Below are 21,649 nucleotides of genomic sequence, written 5' to 3'. Positions count from 1 at the left end.
TCGTCTATGAAAGTTGTACAGCCTCGAATTCCAGCCGCGCTACCGATCCCAGCTTTCTTCCGGTTGCAGCGGGTTTCTCGGATAGCAGCTTTCGACTTCGTTAGTCCCAGCTTAATCGCGCGGAGACACCGGTTGCCAGGTTCCGTTGGAATCAATTCCGATTAAAGGCTCCCCCAAACCAACGCGAATATTCGCAGCGGCAGCGCATCCGCCGCGGATCAAATAAGGCTGCCCGTAAGTAGCCACGTATAAAAAAAATTTTTTATGTCAAACGATTTTATTAAAAATGTAGTAAAAACTAAATTAAAATGCACTAAAGACTAAAAAATAATTCTTCTCTTGTGCTACAATTTCGATGGTGATATACTACGAACGCCTGCAAAGTTTTAGTTTTACTATTCGTACATAGGTAGGGTGGATGTACCAATAAATGAACACGTACCAGTGAATGGACATTTTATATTAAAATGAGTAAAATAAGTTATTAAAATAAGCAACTAATTGATTAGAAACTTCTTTTAATTTCTTGCTTCATATCCAAACAATTTTTGCAGCACGTGCAATTTTTGCAGCAAACATAATTTTATAAAAGTGTTCATTCATTAGCCTTGAATGCTCATTTATTGGTGCGTTTACCCTACGTGACGTATCATTTCTTGATAAATTGTGTATTTTCGGTAATCCCGATGCGACTAGCGTCCCGAACGCAGCAGCTTTTTGTCGTTCTCGTAAAGAATGCAAGTGGCTCATTTCAAGTCGTTTGAATTCGTGGTTATGGGTTACATTTATTGATGACTAGGTAATTTTTTCACCCCCACAAGTTAATTTTTTTTTTAAATATTGTATTGTCATCCAAACTACGCACGCCTGCAAAGTTTCAAGACATTTGGACAGTTGGAAGTGGGTTAACTTTGATTTGCCAGATTTGAACCGTACAAACATACAAACAGAGGATCGAAGCTGAATAAAATCGTTTAAAAACTGCTGATCCGCCGCGGTTCAGCAGTTTTTTATACGTCGCTGCTTATGGGCAGCCTTATCCGATCCGCCGCCGCCGCGAATATTCGCGTTGGTCCGTGGGAGCCTTTAATTTATTCGTTTGTCGTCGCCGTCGCGGTGTATCGCGGCGGCGGTCCGCCCGAGAAGGCGACGTTCGAATTTTTCCCGCGACGCAGCACTGGCGTCGGAGCGGGGCCGAAAACCGGCGAGACGGGGCGACCGGCCCCGAGCGCGGGCGATTGGCCCCGAGCTCGCGCGAGCAAAGCGACTTCGCACGGTTTCAGTGGTTCTCACGTGGGTGCCGGCGCGAAACGGGACGTAGACGAAAGTTTGGGACGCGACGAAACGCGCGCGCGGGGTTCATTGAACGGGAGATGGACGCGAGGCACGGCCGCGTTTCACGGTTTACGCACCGCCCGACGGATCCCCGTATTGACAACGTGGGATCGCTTTGCCCGAGAGCCGCGTCCCGCGAAGCCTTCGAAACGCAGAGCCGTGGGCGAGACCCTGACGCTATCGAAAATTACTCGACCTCGTTTACGTTTCCCCCTGTGCAATGCCACCGATGCTCCCGATGTATCGATCCTACGGTACCGACCGTTTTTCCTAGCGTTCGCCGCGTAATTGGCTGCACGGGGTGCTCCCGACACGTGCACGCGCCCGGTTGTCGATATGGGACAGGATGCTTTTGACCCATATGGCCCCTGACCCGTGCACCGAGTCAGGAGCCGACCACGCGGATCGGGGCACGGAATCGCTACACGCAACGTTGTGCTGCCTTTTTTCTTTCTTTCTTTGCTTTTAGTGCAGATTAGTGGCAGTGTTTTCCAACGCTGGGGCTTGTAAAGAGCGATATCTTTCGAGGGGTATTAAGAATGGAATAATTGGACACAGGGTGGTCGAGGAATTCGACGAAGGGAGGACTTGCGCGCGCGTACACGCGCATACCTCTGCGGAGCTCTCGCGTAATGTTATTTGCACAATGATAAGAGGCGTCGGTTGTGTTTGCCGCCACTCGAGACTGGCATTATATCTCATTACGTTGGCCTTTATCGCCCGTGGCACTCTAGCTTTCAAAACAAGCGGACCCGTAACGAGTCGTAATAAAACTATCTATGCCCCGTGTTTCGGGAGGGTGAGAGGGGAGAACAGCGACGTAATTGCATGGTCGAGTCACTCGAACCTCACCCCGGAAACCGCGATAACGAAGCACGCTCCTGGAATGCGGCGGGACTGTTTCTTTAGGGTTGAACGCTCATTTCTAGTTGCTAGCGCGTTCCCACGTCAATGACGGACGATGGAGAGTGCGCTAGAAGTGTTGCACGGCTAGCGCGTTGAAATTTCCGTCTGAAACAAAGCAACAGCGCCAGCGTAACGTCGAACAGCAGCCCGGCCCGTAGGGGGACGAGAAGAAGTCGGCTCTGCAGCGCGCACGGCGCAAGCGCTATGCAAATTCATTCGAAGAAGAAGAAGAAGATGAAGGGAAACGGGACGACGAGGCTGCAGGAAAGTTCCGCGCGTGGAGCGCGCAACGGAGTTTACATTGCCTCGTGGAGCCAGCGATGTAGAGCGAAAAAGACAGCAAACCGAAGGGAGAAAGCTCCTCGGGTAGCTCGACTAGCGGGGCAAACAGAAGCCAAGGAACGGCTCGGTGGGATGCGTTCGAAGATAGAACGCGCGTGGCGTGCGCGAATGCAGGCCGCCGCGCCGTGAGAGGAGCCCAGCCAGACAAAAAGGGACACGCGACGCGAGCTAAGCTCGCTACCAACCGACCAAAAGGAATTGTGGCGGCTCAGTCGTCGTCTTCGTCTTTTGTCCTCGTCGTGCCCGTGGTCGGTAGCCAGCGACTTAGGAATGCGTGAATGCAGACCGCAGCACTCTCGAGGAGATCGGTGCATTTACTACTGCGTCGCGTCGCGTTCGCTGGAAGCGTGCGCGGTCCTCGCTGCCGATTGGCTACACACTCGACTCGCTGGATCGAGGAAGAAGGAGCTACCCGAGAGTGAAGAGACGAGGTAGTCCAGTGAAATTAGGATCTGCCTTCGGAATAAATCCCACCAAGCTGGATTTTGGTATGGGCGTTTATTTGGTTGTTTTAAACAATATGTCAAAAGTCCCAATCGATCCGACCGGCGCTAAATATTTTACAGAGGGTTGAAAAAAGTAATAACAGTTTTTCGCGAATTTCTCGTTAGCTAGCAGTTTTGCGAGAAAAATAGTTATTATACAATTTATAGCCGAGGAAATTCTCTGCAAAAAAGGTCCTATGAGTTTTTTTCGTAGGAGTAACCATTTTCATGCATCTCGGGTTACTATGTTTCAACCCTCTATACTTTTGACAAGGGAAGATCTCGAATCTGGAAATTCAAAAAAATTATGAAACTCTGTAAATATGTAGCGGATGTCCACCTGAGTACAACGCAATTTTGTTTCCTGCCCAAAGTCACTCTAAGGAGGTGAAATTGATCCCTGAGAATTTTTTTATTTTGTATTATTACTCGCGAACTGTAGGAGATAGAAAAAAGGTGTTCAGGAGAAAGTTACATCTTTTATTTAGGACTATCATTTGGTAAATTATAGTTCTTACAGTTCTTACGGTTCGCGAGTTATAACACAAAATCGAAAAAAAAACTCGGATATCCAGGGGTCAATTTCACACCCTTAGAGTGAATTTGGGCAGCAAACAAAATTGCGTCGTATTCAGGAAGACATCCCCTATATATTTACAGAGTTCCATAATTTTTTGAATTGCAGGATTCGGGATCTTCGCTTGTCAAATGTATGGGGGTTGAATCTTGGTAACTCGTCACACATGAAAATGGTTACTCCTACGAAAAAACTCATAGTATCTTTTTTGTAGAGAATTTCCTAGGCTATAAATTGTATAATAACTATTTTTCTCGCAAAACTGCTAGATAACGAGATATTCGCGAAAAGCATCGATGGGGACTATTGACATATTGTTTAAAACGATCAAGTAAAGGCCCACACAAAAATTCAGCTTGATGGAAATTATTCCATAGATGGGGCAGATTTCCGTCTAATTTCGCTGGACTAAGGAGGGAGGATACGAGGAGAAGAGAGCCGAAGGACGCGCCGCGGAAAGGAGTACAGTAAATCTTTGTTATGATCCCGTTCCTACCACGCGTTTAAAGCCGGCGACTATCCCCACCATTTCTTGGAATCCTTCGGACGAGAGTGGGGAGACTCGGGAACGAGCGACGCTCTTTCGTTTCCTCTCGCTCGCTCTCGTGTTTTCTCGCTGGCGCCACTGTAACAGTGTCCACAACGCGCTACGAGCCCGCCGCCAGCTCCGTTCGTCGGGCTCGTAACGAGGATTTACTGTACCAATCATCTTCTCCCACTCAAACCGCTTCTCCTGCTCGCAGCCAGACACGCGTTGCGTGAGAAAAAGACGCTGCGGAGGCTAGCCTGATGCGTCATAACACAGACGATGGCCAATGGCCGATGGAATAAAAGGAAAAGAGCCTGCGGCCGTCTAATTCTACTTGCTCCCCTCTTCGTCCGTCTCTCTCCTTGTTCCTGCCGCTTCGTAGCTTCCTTTCTAACCTTCATGTCCGCGCGACGGGCTCGAGCTGTGCTTTCGGTACGCTGCACGGGCACAATTCACCCCTGTATTCTATTTTTACGGGAGGGACACGTCGACCGATGGAATGCGCGAATAAGGCCTCGATTCTAGGCCGTGGGACCGGCTGGTGTAGGTGATCGCGATGCGTAAGACGTTGTTTATACCCGCGGAGGTCGTTACCTCGCGCGACTAACCGCCGGACTAAAAATACAGTGCCGCCTGGCGAAAAAATAAACGGGGGAACTGCGAGGCTCCGTCCGGCTATGACTCCTCTCTGCTGCGCCACTTTGCTGAGCGCGTCGTTGCGCTCGCCATAGAAGTGAGCCGAGTCGTGCAACTTTGTATCGTCTTCGGAAGAAGGGGCGCCGTTGTCGCTAAAGGGGAGAGCAAACTCGCTGTATTGCCGTGGACTCTCGGCGACTGAGATCCACGGACAAACGATTACATTGTCGGCGCTCGGTGTGATTGCGTGCGACGTGACAGGTGATACGCGCGGACAGAGACTCTGGTGGACAGAGACAGCTGTGCATGGTGTGCCGGGCTCGAGGGGAGGGGCAGATAAACGTAGAACGGAGCGGCAAACGCGAGCACAAACACTTCCTAGTAGAACGTAGCCGTGTGGTGAATGAAGCCTGCAGCCTGCTACCTCCCCCTTTCGGCCCGAGCCTTCGCCCTCCCCCCCCTTCCCCTACCGAGAGAGTACATACATGACTGTCGCTGCAACCCCCTCCGCCCACTCCTCCAACCGATAGCCGTCCACGCGTTCCTCCTCTCTCGCCCTTCGCACGCTATCAGCCATTCGTTGACGTTGCACTGGATGCACTCGATGCATTCGGTGCTCCTGCTCGACCATGCACACAGACAGGTGGGAGCGCGTCGCGACGCTGGATCGAAAGCGCGACAGATCGTCTGTTTCCGCTACGGTCAATCCGATCCGACTGTTCTCCTGATGCTTGAAACGGGAGACGTTTTCGAAGCTCGTCCCTTGCGAAGACAACTGCGAATGAAGATGAGGTGGGCTGCTGCCCCATGGACCACGTTGCGCAGGCCTCTTGATTGCGTAGACCTTGGTCGACGACCCCTCGTTCATCTCTTCGCGACTAGAGACGTACGAGTTTGTCCTTCCCTCCTTTTATGTACCCACATTTCCCGAAGGATGGTCTTCTGAGGCCAGGCAGAAGGAATCGATCCGGTTCGGTCCGCGTTTGAGAACACCAGCTACAACCGCGCCACTTTTTAACTCCTCGTACTTGTTCACGGCTGTAAAATCCGTAACTTCTCCATCCACGCGCCCTTCCTCGTTCTTTGCACTTTGCCACTTCAGTAAACTGCACGTCGACTTCTCCCGGCGCGACACAACTCTCTTGTGCATTCACACGTACATACACGGTGGCTCCGCAGTAGGTCACCGCGCGCACGTAAAGTCCTCCAATTCACTTTTTACACAGCGATCCACTGTCTTCTTACTTCTAAATGGCCGTTGCTCCCAGCGCTTGTTTCGTTTGAAAATAAGCGATCTTTATGAATTTTTTACAAGAAGAGGTTATCACATATCCGAAAAAGTATTTTTGGCATTTATTGATACCCACGTTAGGGTGCAATAAAAAATTTTGTCTTTGAGAGTCATAGATTAAATAAGTAAAAAAAAATATTTTTTACTTTTTAGTGCATTTTTACTTTTCTGCAGTCGGTTTTGATTTTTAAATTTTTTTTATTACCTACGAAGCTCTCGAATTACTTCAGTCGTGGTTACATTAATCTCCTCTTTCCTTTTCCTTTTCCTTTTCCTTTTCCTTTTCCTTTTCCTTTTCCTTTTCCTTTGTGGGGTGACAGGGCTCCTTGGCCCCCGTCTGGATGCGCCACTGTTCGCAGTCGATGACTAATCCTAAACTATCTCGCCTCGCGCATTTTTCCTAGGAACTATCAGTGCCTGCATTCCTGGCCCATTCCTCACTCATCAGTGATCTTTCGAATCAAATCACTGCCCGTGTAGACACGAGGCTCTTGTTCAATTAACTTTAGAAGTACGTATACACGATGGCAGATAGTACATTCGATAGTCGCACAAATACAGCACCGATCAAGGTACAAAGGTATAAAGGCACGGAACCACGGCGTTCCACATTAAAGTATATACCATGCATTCGTCAATGGGACGAATGAGAGTTGAACGCCAGAGAGAAACACCACAAAGCACACGACCCTATGCGAGCCTCCGCTCCTTATTTTTCCCACGTTTTTTCTGTCATCCTTGTCTCGGCACCCTAGGCGTGCGTGTCTGTTTGACCCACTTCCCTATATCTCCTCCACTCGCGCCCTGCGTGGCCAGCGAAATAAGAGAAGTCAGTGGAACCACCGAGGCGTTGAGTAAACAAGGCTGTCGAAAAAACGTGGGAAAATAAACACTCGAGTCTCGGTTAGGGTCGTGAGTAGCGTCGTGTCTCGCTCCTCGCGCCTCCCGCTCGCTTCCCGTTATGCCCATTGATAAATGCGCGCAGTGCTAAACTGTAGGCGTCGTAGACAGCCTCCATCGATCCTCACTCCTGAATTTCCCACTTTCGCCGGCTCACCCCGACGCACCGAGTGTCTTTGCTTTGGCAAACTCTGCGACATATCTGCCAGCAAGTAGACACAGGCTTTCGACCGACAGTTGCAGAGGACGCAGGGTTCGTCGACACGAGGGTGGAAGAAAGCAGCTTCTCCGCGAGCCTATGTCGGCTGAAAGAAGTCGGAGTCGAATCGATTCCAAATGGGCCGTTTCGGGGGAGGTTATTGCACGGAGACGTGGACAATTGGACGCGGACGGTTCGGTGGGTGGGTTATCGGTCGTCGTCGCGGTAAGAAGAGGCGCGGCGGCGGGGACGGCGGAGATTTAATCGAGCGGATCGGTCGGTACCAGGGCGCGTGCTACCGCGTATACGGCCCGGCTGACCCCTTCATACGCAATAAATCAATTATCGCTCGTTAGGAAGAAAAATGCACCTTCAATCGAATCACGTTACTTAACCCGAGTGTCATGGTAACCAGAACGGTGTTTTACACAGCACGCGACCGTAGACGGCTGCCCTGTTTACCGAGCTACTTAACGAGAGAACGAGCACTCGTGCTCCCTGCGAGAGCGGCGGGCCCCGGCATTCTGCCGCTCTGCTAATGCAATTCCGATCCCCGTAATGGGCATGCACGTTATTGATGACGTTCCGAGGTGTCAGACTCGAGGAGCTCCGCGTTCCCATGGCCCGAGGTCTCTCGCTGCTTCCTCCTCCGATCCACCGAGAAACGAGCCCGCTCCTCAGCGAGACACTACTTAGGTGGTGATCAGCGTTGAATTACACAGCCTGGCAAGTAGACGCGGCAAGGCAGAACACTCCCATAATATCCTCGCTCGTCGGGATTTCGCGTCGATCTATGAACGATCCAATTGACGTGCTCCGTTCCGTCCAAGCGATCGCGAACAATTACGCGGACCGTGGGAACCGCGGCCAGTGAATGGACATTCCTCGCGAGTCCAGCCTCGGCGCAAAGTAGAAAATGCCCCGAGCTTGGCCCGCTGGCTGTCCGCCGATTCCGCTGGCAGCGCGTTCTGCCTGGCCGAATATTTTACAATCACCCTGTGGGCCCACGCGAAACTTGGATTCGCTCGACGCGGTTTTATACTCAGGCGAGGGTGGGGGGGGGATACGATTTCGTTTGCCGGCGAACCGGTTTCCCTTTCGTTTCGGCGGGCAGATAATGTTTCCATGAAAGACGGACTCGTTTGATTATTAATTACGGATCCCCGGGCAAACGGAAACGTCAAAGGACGGTATTCAGGGGACGGGGGAGACGTCGCGGAAACGCAGTGACGATTTCACGGTACAGTGGACCTAATATTAGATCGTCTCTGGCTCTAAGCGCGGCGGCGAGTCTGCACGCGCGGTCGCAAGTCGTCGCGAGCATCCAGCAATGGAAGCTCGAGGAGCCCAGACATTCTCCCACTTCTCCCCATAATGGCGACCCCGGTCGTGCCCCTCGCAGAGGGACGCACCGCCAATGTCTCGTGTCTCCATCGCTTTCCGAATGATGCCGGGAAACTTTTTCCCGGAAAAAGGCGCATCGCTCTGATGGCAATAGGTGGACGCGGCGACCCTCCCGTGGAAATTACTTTAGTTGAGCGGGGAGGAGGGGCGATGGGGACATAGAAATTTTATTCACCGTGGAAAGAGGAGGTCGAGACAGCTTTCGCGGACCGTTCGACACCAGGCGGGAATATTACTTGCTCGACATTCCCGGGTCGTACGGAGGAAATATAGGAGGAACCCGATTGCCTTCGGTTGTGCAGAAAAATCGACCGGTTCGTCTCACCGCGTTCCCAGCCGCTTCGCAATCCGACCCGACTCTGCCAAGAAGCGATTTTTCGGCTCGACTACACCCGCCCCCGACGTTTTTCGCGAGCCGCCCCGGAAATGACGCTGCACCGTGTCCCTTTAACGACCGTAATTGCGCGGCTGAACACCGTCACGCTTCACCTTTCGAGTTAAGAAGGACCGTTGCGAATTGGACAAAAGGTGTCACTCATTTCATTAGCCGATTATGTCCGACACCCCGGTCGTGGCAACGGAGCTGGGATTTTAGCGTTCCCAACAAGCTTTATCCGTGCAGCGTACTCGTGTCCCGCGACGCAGATCACAGATCGTTCGATTGGTGAATTGATGTATCGAAATGTTTGGGAGGAATGTGCTCGAGGGTAAGAAAGGGTTCAAGACTAGATAAACAGCTGTCGGCTGGATTAGATCGCGCGTGGCCCCAGCTGCGCTCGGGGCTATTTTAACTATTGCAGTTTTCGGGGATAAAATTCAATCAATAACCTGTTTCCTTGTATTTACACTGGCAAGTGTAAATAGCGGAGTAGGGGAGACCGAGGTAAAGTGAGCCCGAAAAGGTTTGAAGTCGAATAAAATTTTTCCCTTTCGATAAAAATGCGTGGAAATAGATTTATAATGTAATTTAAACATTACTGTTGATAAATGACGAATAGCAATACTTAAAATAAATTTAGAGTATAAAAAAAGAACTAAGAACAAGAAAAAAGAAATAAAAAGTTTAATTAAGGATATATAGGTAAATATTAACCCCTTGCGCTGGAATGATATGTTTAGTACGGCAGCTTCTGGCTTTTTTGCACCGTGGTTGTCAAAAACTGTGACTGATTTTTAATTTTTTTTTATTAGTTTCTGTTCCACCACGCCGCGTGGTTTTCTAGTCAGCTGACAGGTTAGGATATTGAGCACACTTGTGCATCGGTTCTTAGCAGCCATTTGCAGCTCAGTTTACCCCCGTCACTTTACCCCGAATATGTACTCAGTGGAAAATTAATTATTTAATAATGTTAGGCTTAATGTTTTCGCAAACGCGTGTATGCGTATGTCTACAAGCTTGTTTTAAACACGCAGAACAAATTTGGAGTTAAAATAACACATTTATGACTCATTTATCCGAAAAGCGAAATGGCAAAGAAAACCAATCGGAAGTCTCTAAAAATTAATTTCTAATTTTTTAAACGAATTTACATTTTTCGATATCTGAAGGTGCATAATTATCATCCTTATATTACATACATTTACTACGTCACCCAAACTTGTAAATATATTCTATCGTTAAAGAACAAATTAAGGAAGCTAATTTTACCCCGAGGTTCACTTTACCCCGGTCTCCCCTACATAAGGCCCCGGTTAAATATCACCGGGCAATCTAGCCGTCCGTTATCCGCCCACGCGTTTCAGAGTTTGCTCGGAAGAGCGGGTAAATATAAATAGCCAGAGAAATTTCCCGCGTAGAGTTAGAGGACGATCCTCGTCTGTCCACGGCTTGAATGATTCATTTTTGACTGATTTTTTGCTTGCAGGATCACGAGTGACCTGGGAGGAGGGCACAGGCGCGAAGGATCTCCGTTCGTCTGGTGCTGGGCGAGAAGTTTCGCGGACCCTCTGGTCCCGTGGAGGAGAGAGGCCGCGAATAAGGAGGAGAGAAATAGACGGCGCGGTAAAAATCATCGTGACGGGTAGGAAGATGCGCGGCCCGTATCTCGAACGTGGATTGCGCGACGTGGCATGACCGTAACGAGAAGACGAAGAAGGAGACGAAGAGGAAGAAAGTGCACGGACCGTTCGCGGCAGGATTTAATATACAGCGCGAGCAGATTGATCGGTCGTGAGTTGCACTCGAAGATCGCGAGGGACAGTGCGCGCGCGAGCGAGCTAGCGAGCGGACCGCTCGATGGCGTCGCTTGATTCACCGACCGATCGGCATTGTCCTTCAACCTGGACCGACTGATAGGAGGGCTCGGTCTCGCTCACCAGGACCACGCGCCAGCACCGAGCATGTCATCGGTTCCGACCATCCAGGGTACATCGATCAGCTGCTCCTCTTGAATCGACCCGGTCTCGAGGACAGTAGCTTCGATCGGAAACGTTTGTCGGACCCACGGCGAGACACCGGAAGGCAGACTCGGTACCGAGGAAGATGAGCGACAGGGCGAAGGAGTCGCTCGAGTACGACTAGACCCCTGGAGCGATTCCTGCGAGAGGAGACCCTGGAGGGTGCCCCGAGCTTTTGACCAGCGCACGGTGATCGTAGCGACGAGAGAAGATCGCGGGGTAGATCTCTCTGGCGACCGAGGAACGGAAAGCATGAAGTCAGCGTGGTGCACGCGCAGGCTCGGTAGCGCAGCGTTCGAGGACGGCGCACCACCTCCGAAGCTTTCTACGACGACCTCCATTCGCCGTTCAAATATCGCGACCACTGGCACCGTGGTCGCCATGGCCGACGCCACTACTCTCTCGACGGCTATCGCTTGCCGCAACGCTGCCCTCACCAGCACCGCCTGCCACCGGCATTGTCCGTCGACTCGCGTCGCTCCCGAGCATGCCGACCCGTCCCATTCTCTCTCCTCCTCCTCGGCAACACCGAACCAGATCACCCACTGCGACCTCTGCGACCGTCTTCGCGGCAGCTGCGACCGGCCGCCGTCCTCCACGCCGACAATGGGCCGCGAGCAGAGTAGACCGCGTCGCGACGCCGACCGAGCCATCAGCCTCTCGAGGGCGGTGGAGCGCGCCGCTTCCTCGAGCTCCAGCTGCGCTTCGAGCGTGGTGCGGTGGAGCCCGCCCCTTGGCAGACCGTTTCGCTGGACGACCCAGAGGCAAATGCTGGCCTGGACGATTTTGTTCCTATCGGTACTCTTGTTCCCCGCCCTCGCGGATCCTCAGAAAGGGACGTCGAGGAGTTCCGCCAAAGAAGACGGAGGTGAGTCCAGATCTATTCTTTCGATCGCGATCCAACGACCGGATTCACGAGCTTCCCTCGCGAATCTCGCGGCCCGCAAAGCGAACCGTAAAGCTGAGGAAATTAATTTCCATCCCACGTTGCGTATTAATTACAGTTGGTATGGCTTCAACGTGGTCGGGCTGCGGAAAACGCCATTAGATGTTTCCTTGATTCGTTCCGTGTCCGTGCATTTTGCGACGAAACGGGAACACGGCCGGAACGTTTCAAGCTACAGAGCGAGAATTTAAAGAGTCCCACCCCCTTTTGAAGAAATGTTCACCCGAAGGATACGCTCCCGCGATCGATAACCCGGGCGTTAATAAATTACCGTGGCCCGGCGCAATAACTCGCTAATTGGTAAGTGAGCGCCGAACGAGGGCCCATTAAGATCATTAGCCGATACACCGAATCGAATCATCGGCAGATGCCTCGCGTTTCCGGGCGAGGGGCGAAACGAGCGTATGTATAATTGAAGCGGTCAACCCCGGCACGTGGATATTTCCCTTTGTGAATAAAGAAAAATAGAAGCGAGGAACGGGGACCAGTGGGACGCGGTATCACGGTGAGAGTCCGAGCAGCGTTTCCCAGTTTCACTGCTGGGAAATGTAATCTCTTTCCTGTTTCCACGTACACGTACGTTTAATCAGTACAAATTACTTTTGTGCTTGAGAGCGGGCGAGTGGTTGCCCGTGTAAAAAGGGATTCGAGCCCCGCGGGCGGTTCGTTCCGCAGTCGCCAGAACGTTTTCCGTCGGCTTGTGAGCGAACAGCGTGTGCCAATGCGAAACGTATAATTAATTAGAGCAAGATACGTAGCCCCCCTTTGCGCCCCCGGTAATCATAGCCCGAAGTTCTCATTCTAACTGACAGGGGGGATTCTTTCACCAATTCAACAAGCCACGATGGACCGTCCGACCGGTTTGCCCAATTTTCCAACTTCCCCTCGGCCGTTCGAGGCACGGCCGAGCGGAGCGTGCGGGGGAGGAAACGGACTGGAAACGTTTGACTCGACGCCCTCGTTCTTCCGCTCGCCTCGTCAAATTAGTGAACACGGGGAAATAGGCGAAAAGGAAACGGTTACGCGTCCATTTCGCCGGGCTTTTCGGCGATTAAATTCGGAGGGCATTCGTGGATCGCCCTAGGATCGATTCGGCCGGCCGGCGAGGAGGGTATTTTTCCTCGCGTTTCGGGTGAAACGGAGCCGCGCCGGAAATTGGGATTAAGAGGATCGATATTAGGGTGCAAGGAGCGGGGGATGTTCGGATTGATTTCGGCGGGAGTAAGTCATCGCGGTGGAGTGGTATGAAATTTATAATACTTGCAGATTAGTGGCTACGCTCGTCTCGGCATCGGCGAGCTGCAAAGTTGCCTCGAAGGTAACGTAAATTGGGGGAATACTGGCATGTTTGGGGGACGTTTTGCTATATAATATAGAAATTAACATTTATTACATTTGTTTTAAGGGGGTAGGTTACCCTCGATAGCCCTAAAACAGGCATTTTTTGCAAACGCAAATTGTAAAGTGATAAATAACAGTAGAGAGAACCACTGAATCTGAGTTGGATGTTTGGGGTCATATGATCCCTCTCTAGTAGGGTAAAATGATCCCAGGAATCCTAGGGGGTGCGCGAATAAATTTGAGTCTGTGAAGCTGACCTCTTTTTCTTATGTTTGTTAGTTGATTTTAAGTGTTGCGACTCATTGATTATGTACCAAAAATTATTCTAGTTTTAATCGTTATTCTACGAGCTTTAACACAAAAAAAGAATAGTCTAAATATCTCTATGTAGACAAAAGTTGTGAGTAAGAACGTAAAGGCGTGTACGCGGTGCGCCGTATGATGCTGAACATAAAATCTCGAAAACCGCTCCAACGATTTGGATGAAAATTTAATGAGAGATGCAGAAAACCATTCCCTACGATCTCCCGCAAGCTGATTTTTGAGATAAATTCTTTAAAAAAAGATAAAAAATATTTTTCATACAAGAAATCCGCGTCATTTAAGAAAAACTTCGGCTTTTTTATTTCGGACAGAAATTGGATCCGCTAGGATGTACCTACACGATTTGACAACTCCGACGGTGCGGGGCTACGAAGATATACCGTAAAATGGGGGAACATTGGCAGATTTTTGATAAATTTTGTTATATAATGTAAAAATTAAAATGTTTACAGTTGCTTTAAGTATCTTATCATAACATTGCATGTTTCGTGATTGTACTACAAGCGTTAAAATGCATAAAATTTTGTCATTTTCTTCTTTAATACATGTTAAATACCAGCCGGTACAGGATAGCATTGACACATCATATAAATAGCAGTAACAGGTTAAGTTTTGCTACTCTGAAGTCAGTAAAGACTGGTTCAGGCACGTCCAGTAATTTAGTCGATTAGCAAATAATTTAATCATTTTTCGTGTGTGGATATTAAAATTTAATCGAGTAGTTTGATAAATCAATCGTAAATTACTAAATGACTTGTTACTCGACTAAATTACTGGACCTGTCGGTTCCAACCTTTAGATACATTGACACTTAAATTCGTTTATTTTATTTTATATTTTACATCTTAACTAAAATCTAATCGTCATCCAGACAGACTGGACATTCGTAAGAAATTGTTTCGGTTCCTCGATTACAAGTTCCACTGACGACACGTTATGCATTGCACCCAGTCAGGTCCACCGCCAGCATTGTATTTACTATAACTTTTTCTTCATCAGTGCTTAAAGTAGTTAGATGCCCCACACGCTTGGTACAAGAACGTTTCAAACGGTTTTGAATAGTACCTCTACTTATATTATATTTTTTACTAGCTTGCTGTTGAGACATTCCAGTTCTAACATCAGCTAAAGCTTTATCAAGATCGGAATCTATAAATGCTTTATAATTCCCCTTCCCGGTAGTCGCTGTATAAGATCTAGGCATTATTGCGATCTAATGTTATTAATAATATATTGTATAACGTAAGAAAGTTATCTATTTGACAGGCGATTATTGGATATCTAACCGCAAACGTTGAACCAATCGAGTACCTAAAATCTCGATCTCGAATGCGACTTTATATGTTCATGCGTATAGCTGCCAATGTTATCCCCTGCTGCCAATGTTCCCCCATTTTACGGTACCAATAAAATAACATTAAATGAATTATTATTGAATAAAAAAAAAATCTTGTCTGAATATACAGTAAAACACCCTTAAAGTTTTGGAAAGTTTCTCTTTATATTCGTTGGGAAAATAATTCTTAAAAAATCACCGTGTCTTCAGCGTCCTAAACCAGCTTCCCCCTTAAGTACCCTACCAAAAATCGCATCTTTTGTTAATGTACCACAAGTGTGAAAATGCATAAAATTGTTTTCCTTTTCCTTTTTAATGGATGTTAAGTAGATGCCAATGTTACCCCGTTCTGCTGGCGAGATCCCCCCAGTTTGCGGTACTTAATGTCGGGTATGGAAATTTCGATTAATTTGTCTACGTTTTGCGGCTCCGGAACTCACCACCAAATGTAATTCCCGGTGCACGCCAGGCCCGTCCGCGATCCTCCCGGACGATAATTATATTCTCGCTGGGCCAGACGGCGGCGCGACGGGCCGGGCAAACAAAATCGAAACCGCTGACCGGCTGGCGGAAGCTTGTTGTTTCCTGCTCGTTTCACTTCTCGTGCCTTCTCTCCGGTCTCGGCCGAAAGATACCGCTTAAACGCGATCAGCTTGCCTCCCACGCTTCTCGTCAGTCGCTCAGCGATCTTCTGCTCGCCTTCCGTGTTATTGTTTTCATGGAGATGCGCGGATAACGAAGTGCCTGGATTTTTCACGGCTGCTAGGATTCCCCGGCGGTGCTCTTTGTCCACTAATATCGAGCGGACGTACCGTTTACTTCAGCAGGATGTTGCTTCCGAAGTGCCCGCCGCCGAGTCGTAAATGCAAATCGCCATCTATTTGCATTTCGCGGCCGTTCGCTTCTTTAACGCGGTAAACAAGCTGCCCGATAACGCGAGTCGCTGAAACCTCCATTATTAATTGGGAATACTTTCGAAACTCGAGGTGACTTCGACCAGCCCCAGCTGCCCGGAGACACGAGGATAGAGGCGGAAAAGTTCCGACGGAAGAAGGATGGAATGTAGAGTCGGTGTTGGAAAGGGCACTGTCCGCTCGCGAGCACGCTCGAACCCTCGAACGCGAGCAACTGCCTTTCCAGCCGCCCGATTAGTCCGCGTGATAATGCTTATCTAGAGGTGGAAGCATGGCCTGTAATTGGCGAGTCGATCGCCAGCCTAGCCTGCTAGCGACACGCTATCGAAATTCCCCGCGAAGCCAAAAGCGAGGCGGAGAGGGCAGAAGGGAATCGCGGCGCGATCCCTCCGAGAGGAAAAGGGCAACGGAGCGTGGAAGGACGTAAAAGGCGTCGCAAGGGCGTCGAAGCATGTTTTACAGCCGGTCCAACTTCGCTTCTGGGCGACGCTGGAACGGCGATTGCAACCTCGCGCCGCGGCGAATTATGCAAACGAAACTCTCGTCGCCGTACCGCGAGCTATCGCCGGCTAGAATGAAACGGAGAGACGGAGGAGCACGCGTAAAAGATCTCCCGATAAACGCGCCTCTGATGTTTATCCGCTGTGAAGAGGAAAACGCGCCTTCGGCTCGTCACAATTCTTCCTCGCGAGACTTGGTCTAACAAGCGGACTCCGTCAAGGTTGTCGGACACGTTTGCCCCGAATAGGGAAGACAGTGTTGCGCGATTAAAGGGGAGGCTCGGTGGCGATCCAAGGCGCCCCGAGCCGATTCCCTCGCGCACGAATGGAGCCGCGCGATCGGCGGTTATCTAACTGACACCCTTCGTGAGCAGCAGCGTCGCGACGCCGCGCTTGCACTTTCCCTCTCTGTTCCTCCGTCACCGACGGACGCCGATCACGCCGCGACACACTGAACTCCCGCTCGATCGAGTTCATCGAGCTCATCCAGCTCCCCCGGGCGACCCGCTGCGCGTCAGAACGCTTCACGTCCTCCTCCGGATCTTTCGGGAGAGTACGTTTAGCGAGGTAAAGACCAGTGACCCAATTACGCGCTCTAAAGAAAATTCCAGGGGAAGTCGAGGCTCCGAGCAGAAGCTCCTCCTGCATCGAGTATATCGCGCAACCTACCGGGGTCCCATGAAAATTAAGACCCCGTTTCCTCGAGGTCCCTCTCCGGGTTTACGAAAAGAAACTCGACGCGTGGCTCGACTTCCACCACTTAACCCGCCCAAGCATCTGTCGGTCCACCGACAGACGCTGAAATTGATCGTCGTACAGGTCTCGCGATCCTAATTGGCGGGCACGCGCAGGAAGCACGCGGCGCGCTCGAAAAGCAAATTAAGTCGCGATTATACAAGACTGCGCGGCACGCCGCGTGGGTTCCACAACGCTTCCGCCGGAAATCGAGTACTCGCGCGTGGCGGTACTCACGTGAAACAGGATACCATTCACCACGGATTCGTGGGTGTCGAATGGGTCAACGGAATCGCGCTCCTCTCACCGGCGAGTGTCGCTGGTGTTCGTAGATTCGTAGGAAATTAACGCAGCCGGTCTGAGCCGAGACACTGCTATGTAGAAGAAGGTGGTCCCTTGGAACTTGGTCCCTCAGGAGGGCAGGAGATTAATAATGCATTGGCATTCCGTTTATTCCGGGAAGAAGCTGGCCGAGCCATCGAGAGATCGAGTGGAAACGCGCGACGTTCCTTTTGAGGACGCGATCTCGAGCGGGCCCCGTTATTCGGTCCTGGGAATTCCTCTCCTCGATCGACCCGATTTCTGCCCCGAGTTCCCGACTAACTTCGATTAATTGATTACGTTCAATTAACGGTAATCGTATCGGGAAAGTTTGCTCGGTGTCTTTGGGGATCCCCGATGGTCAATGGATTTCAGCGCTTTGATGTCGAAATTGGAACGTGTTCGCCGCGCAATATCGCGGAACGCTATCGGAAAGGGCAGCCTGTTCCACCTCGCGATTCTGGGACCCACGAATCGTCGCGCTGCCTTGTCGAAGCCGCGAATGATTCAGGGAAGAGTGATTGATGTCCACGTTCCGCGGGCGCAGCCGAATGTTTATGAAATAGTGAGCGGCGGCCGACGGTTGTTTGTTTTCCCAGATTCGCGATAGCAGTTGGCGACGTTAAGTACCGCCGAGAATAGAGAGACAAACGCAGAGTAGCGTCGCTCGGAATCGCGTTAACCCTCGGTTATTTACGTATAACTTATGTGTCGCTGTCCTCTGCCGACGCCGCGTACGCGTGTATTCTCCCACTAATGCACGTTGATTGCAACTTGCCAGGAAGCTTAATTCCTCGCTGCTTAATTCCGAGGTAAACAGGGGAACGTTGGGCGTTCCGTAGAAGCCGACGGGATCTCGACTAATCCGAACGATTCCAATTTCTTCTGCGGCACCACGTCAAATTACTTTATTGCGAGTCGCGTGCTTTTAGATTCATCGACCCTCTGTGCCGCGGAATGGAGAGGAATGCGTAGGTGGAAAGCGTGGGCGGAGGTTTGCAGTAAATTTCGGAAAATTTTACCGCAAACTCCGATGGCAGATTTACGGAGTTCGCGGGAATAAATTCTGGCGCTCGTTAGGTTACGTTCTGCGTTGATTATCCCGGATAATTGGGAGAGGGGGAGTGGTCGAGGCTCCTCTGCACGTGATTCCATGAATTTCGCCTCTATCGGACGGCACGGCGTAGGTGGAGTGGAAAGTTGGCCTCGCGATCGGTCGGAATGAACAGAGTTGATAACTAGGTGGCCCCGGGGCCGAAACAACCGGCCACGCTTTCAACAATTTTCCAATGAACACCGCCTAGAGCCTACCTAATTAGCGAGATAAATTAATTCGACGGTAATAGCGATGGGCACGGCGCGCGAGTAAATATATCGTGGATGAGTTTTGCAGGGGAAGCTGGGCAACCCGATCAGTCAGAATATTATATGCAACTTTCTGTGCAAGTAGAGTGGTAAAACAAACCTATTTTTTGTGGATGCCATAGTGCGCTTTTAGGGGGTGAAATCACCCCTTGAAAGAAATGTAGAATTTTCTTTTTCGCGGAATATCTCGAGGACGGTGGGAGATATCGAAAAGGAGTTTAAACGAAAGTTGCATATATTTTCTATATCTACAAAACTGCGTTGAAATAATTATCGAGAAATCCATACTTTTCAAGTTACCCCACTACCAATCCTAAATGCGATAATTATTTCCACGCGGTTTTGTAGATATAAAAAAGAGATGCAACTTTTGTTTAAATTGTTTTCCGACATCTCTCACCGTTCTCGAGATATTCCACGATAAAGGAAGAGTCTGCAATTTTTCAAGGGGAACTACTCTACTTGCACGCAAAGTTGGATAATTTTCTGAATTTGCGAATTTCCTAACTTTCCTTATTAGTTAAGTGACCTCCAAATTTAAAACATTGCAATCCGAGAATACTCGTCGGTTCGAATACTCTCAGACATTCTACCCGCCGTCCACCGAGAAGCGTCTCGGCTCGCGCCGCGTTTGTCTCTCGGAGTCTCGCGTGGCGACAATTCCCGTACCTCGGATTACCCGCGAACGGAACTGGACTTGGCAAGAGGAAGAGCTAAACGATCGAAAACTGGCAGCGAGATGTGCACAGCAGAGCCCTGCAATGGGCGGGTATATCGCGGGTGAACCCACCCGTTACCCGGTCGTCTTTCGATTCACCCGATCCGCCCGTGCCCGCGGCGGATCAGTCGGGTCATCGTTGATCTCTATCCGCCCGAGGCATCGTGACGTCATCATGCGTATACAACACTCTCGGCCGCCCCGGGTGGATAGAAATCAACGATTACCGGACTCATCCGCCGCGGGTATCGCGGGTTAGTGAAAGTTCGGGTCCGGGTGGTTCGGGATCCAGTCGGGTGACGGGCGGATCAAACCCGCCCGTTGCAGGGCTCTGGTGCACAGCGGGCAGGGAAAGGGTGGCCTGGGTGAAGGGACGGATGATTATCCTGCCACGTATGTGGAGCAAACGGGCACGACGGACCGTGGAATCGTATCGCTTTATCCGCTGGCGGCAACCTGGCGAATGAACGCAGCCGCACGAAAAAAAGCTTTGAAAGCGTAGGGGAGGACCGGAGCAAAAAGTTCCGATTTCGATAAAACAGAAAAAATGACTGGAAAATAATGTAGTTATTCTCTTCGCTATTGACTAATTTTTTGTTAAATTTATTATATTTTGTGATTTTAAGCTTGTGATTAATATATTGTAATAGGTTTTTCGTAAAAAGTAATTTATTTGTGGCTGGTCGAAGCGGAACTTCTTACCTCTTTATGGGGCAAGTTGTTATCGCATTGGGGTAAGTTGTTTCTAAGATATAAGAGTTGCCTTTTAATGAAATATTTCATTTTCTAATGAAATGGAACAGAATTTTATTAATAATGTTTATTTATGAAGGATCGGATCTACAAAAATGTATTATCTTTAAATGAAAACCAAAACAATATAATAACCATAAACATTATGTTTGGTGTAAAAACTAAACTCTACAGATCAGTCTTACATTCAACTGTTTGTGGGTACCTACTTAGTGAGATTTGTACTTGTAGCCTACAGTGGTTTCCTGTCCAGATTGTAGTTTTTTAATAACTCTCGATAGAGTCATGTGGCAGATACTGAATTCTCTACCGACAGTTTTTATTTATCTTTACGCATAACTTCGATCGAAGTCACGTCCCTTTCCGCTTTTCATTCATACGTTCGCATCTTAAGGCACAGCAGGAACAATTTATACATTTGCGGTGGGGCAAGTTGTTACAGTAACAACGTGCCCCAAGTTATAGTAACAACTAGCCCCTATCGACACATTTTACAATTTGAGAGACTATTCGGCTATTTCATATATTGCAACGATAAACACTATTGTTCTTAAATGTCATTTGATCCGTACGAACGAATTAATCAATAATAACGACGTTAAATATTCGAAATAGACTAGAATATTTAATATTTAAAATAGACTAGAATTTTTAATATTTAAAATAGACTAGAATTTTTAATATTTAAAATAGACTAGAATTTTTAATATTTAAAATAGACTAGAATTTTTAATATTTAAAATAGACTAGAATTTTTACTCGCCTTGCTTACAACCACACGAATCAGTTGTCGCGGACGCTATTAACAAGAGCGACAGAGTGGCGTGATCAACTCACGCGGATAAAATAATTTAAAGAGCAACGCTCTTTTCATTTTGAAGATAGAACCGTCGGGACAACTTACCCCCGGAACTTTTAGCCCCGGTCTCCCCTACGTTTCGGCGTGCGCGGAGCCTCGTTCCCCTCGAGCGGACTAAAGCGTAGGTACGTACTTTCTGGCTGTGCACGGTGCCGTTGCAGCCTCCAATCCAATCGAAAGCAAATTACCCTAACGAGGTCGGTACACCGCCTCGCACCTCCCTGCCCCCGTCCACGGAGCTCATTAAATATTTAGACGTAACAGTGATATTTCCCGCTGGAAATTACTCGCTAGTAATCGACCCGGGGTCTAGCCGAATTAATTAGTTGATCGATTATTTGGAAACGGCCGGTAGGGAGAACGAAGGGGATGGTGGATGATTGTACGCACGACGTTATTCCCGCTTGGGCCTCGTTAATTTGCGGGAACGTCGGATCGATAGGTCGGCCGGAGCGTGCGTGGCTGGTTGTCGGGCTTTCATTAAAAGGAAAGGAATGCTCGGACGAGAAGGTGAACACGTCTGATTAGAGGCGGCT

At 49.5% G+C, this 21,649-nt stretch overlaps 1 protein-coding gene across 1 annotated transcript in view; it reads left to right on the top strand.

Moving 5' to 3' along the window:
- Inr-2 (insulin-like receptor-like) overlaps positions 1–21,649 on the top strand; it is a 74,328-nt gene that overhangs the window by 21,663 nt on the left and 31,016 nt on the right. Inside the window, exon 2 of the mRNA XM_076820681.1 lies at positions 10,470–11,869. Within this exon, the coding sequence (XP_076676796.1) occupies positions 11,254–11,869 (616 nt within the window). The 5' untranslated portion in view covers positions 10,470–11,253. The remainder of the gene's footprint in view (positions 1–10,469; positions 11,870–21,649) is intronic.

This window comes from Andrena cerasifolii, chromosome 9, assembly GCF_050908995.1.
Source record: "Andrena cerasifolii isolate SP2316 chromosome 9, iyAndCera1_principal, whole genome shotgun sequence".
Classification (NCBI taxonomy): Eukaryota; Metazoa; Arthropoda; class Insecta; order Hymenoptera; family Andrenidae; genus Andrena; species Andrena cerasifolii.
The sequence above is the reverse complement of the archived record's forward strand: the minus strand, read 5'-3'. Positions and strand labels throughout refer to the sequence as shown.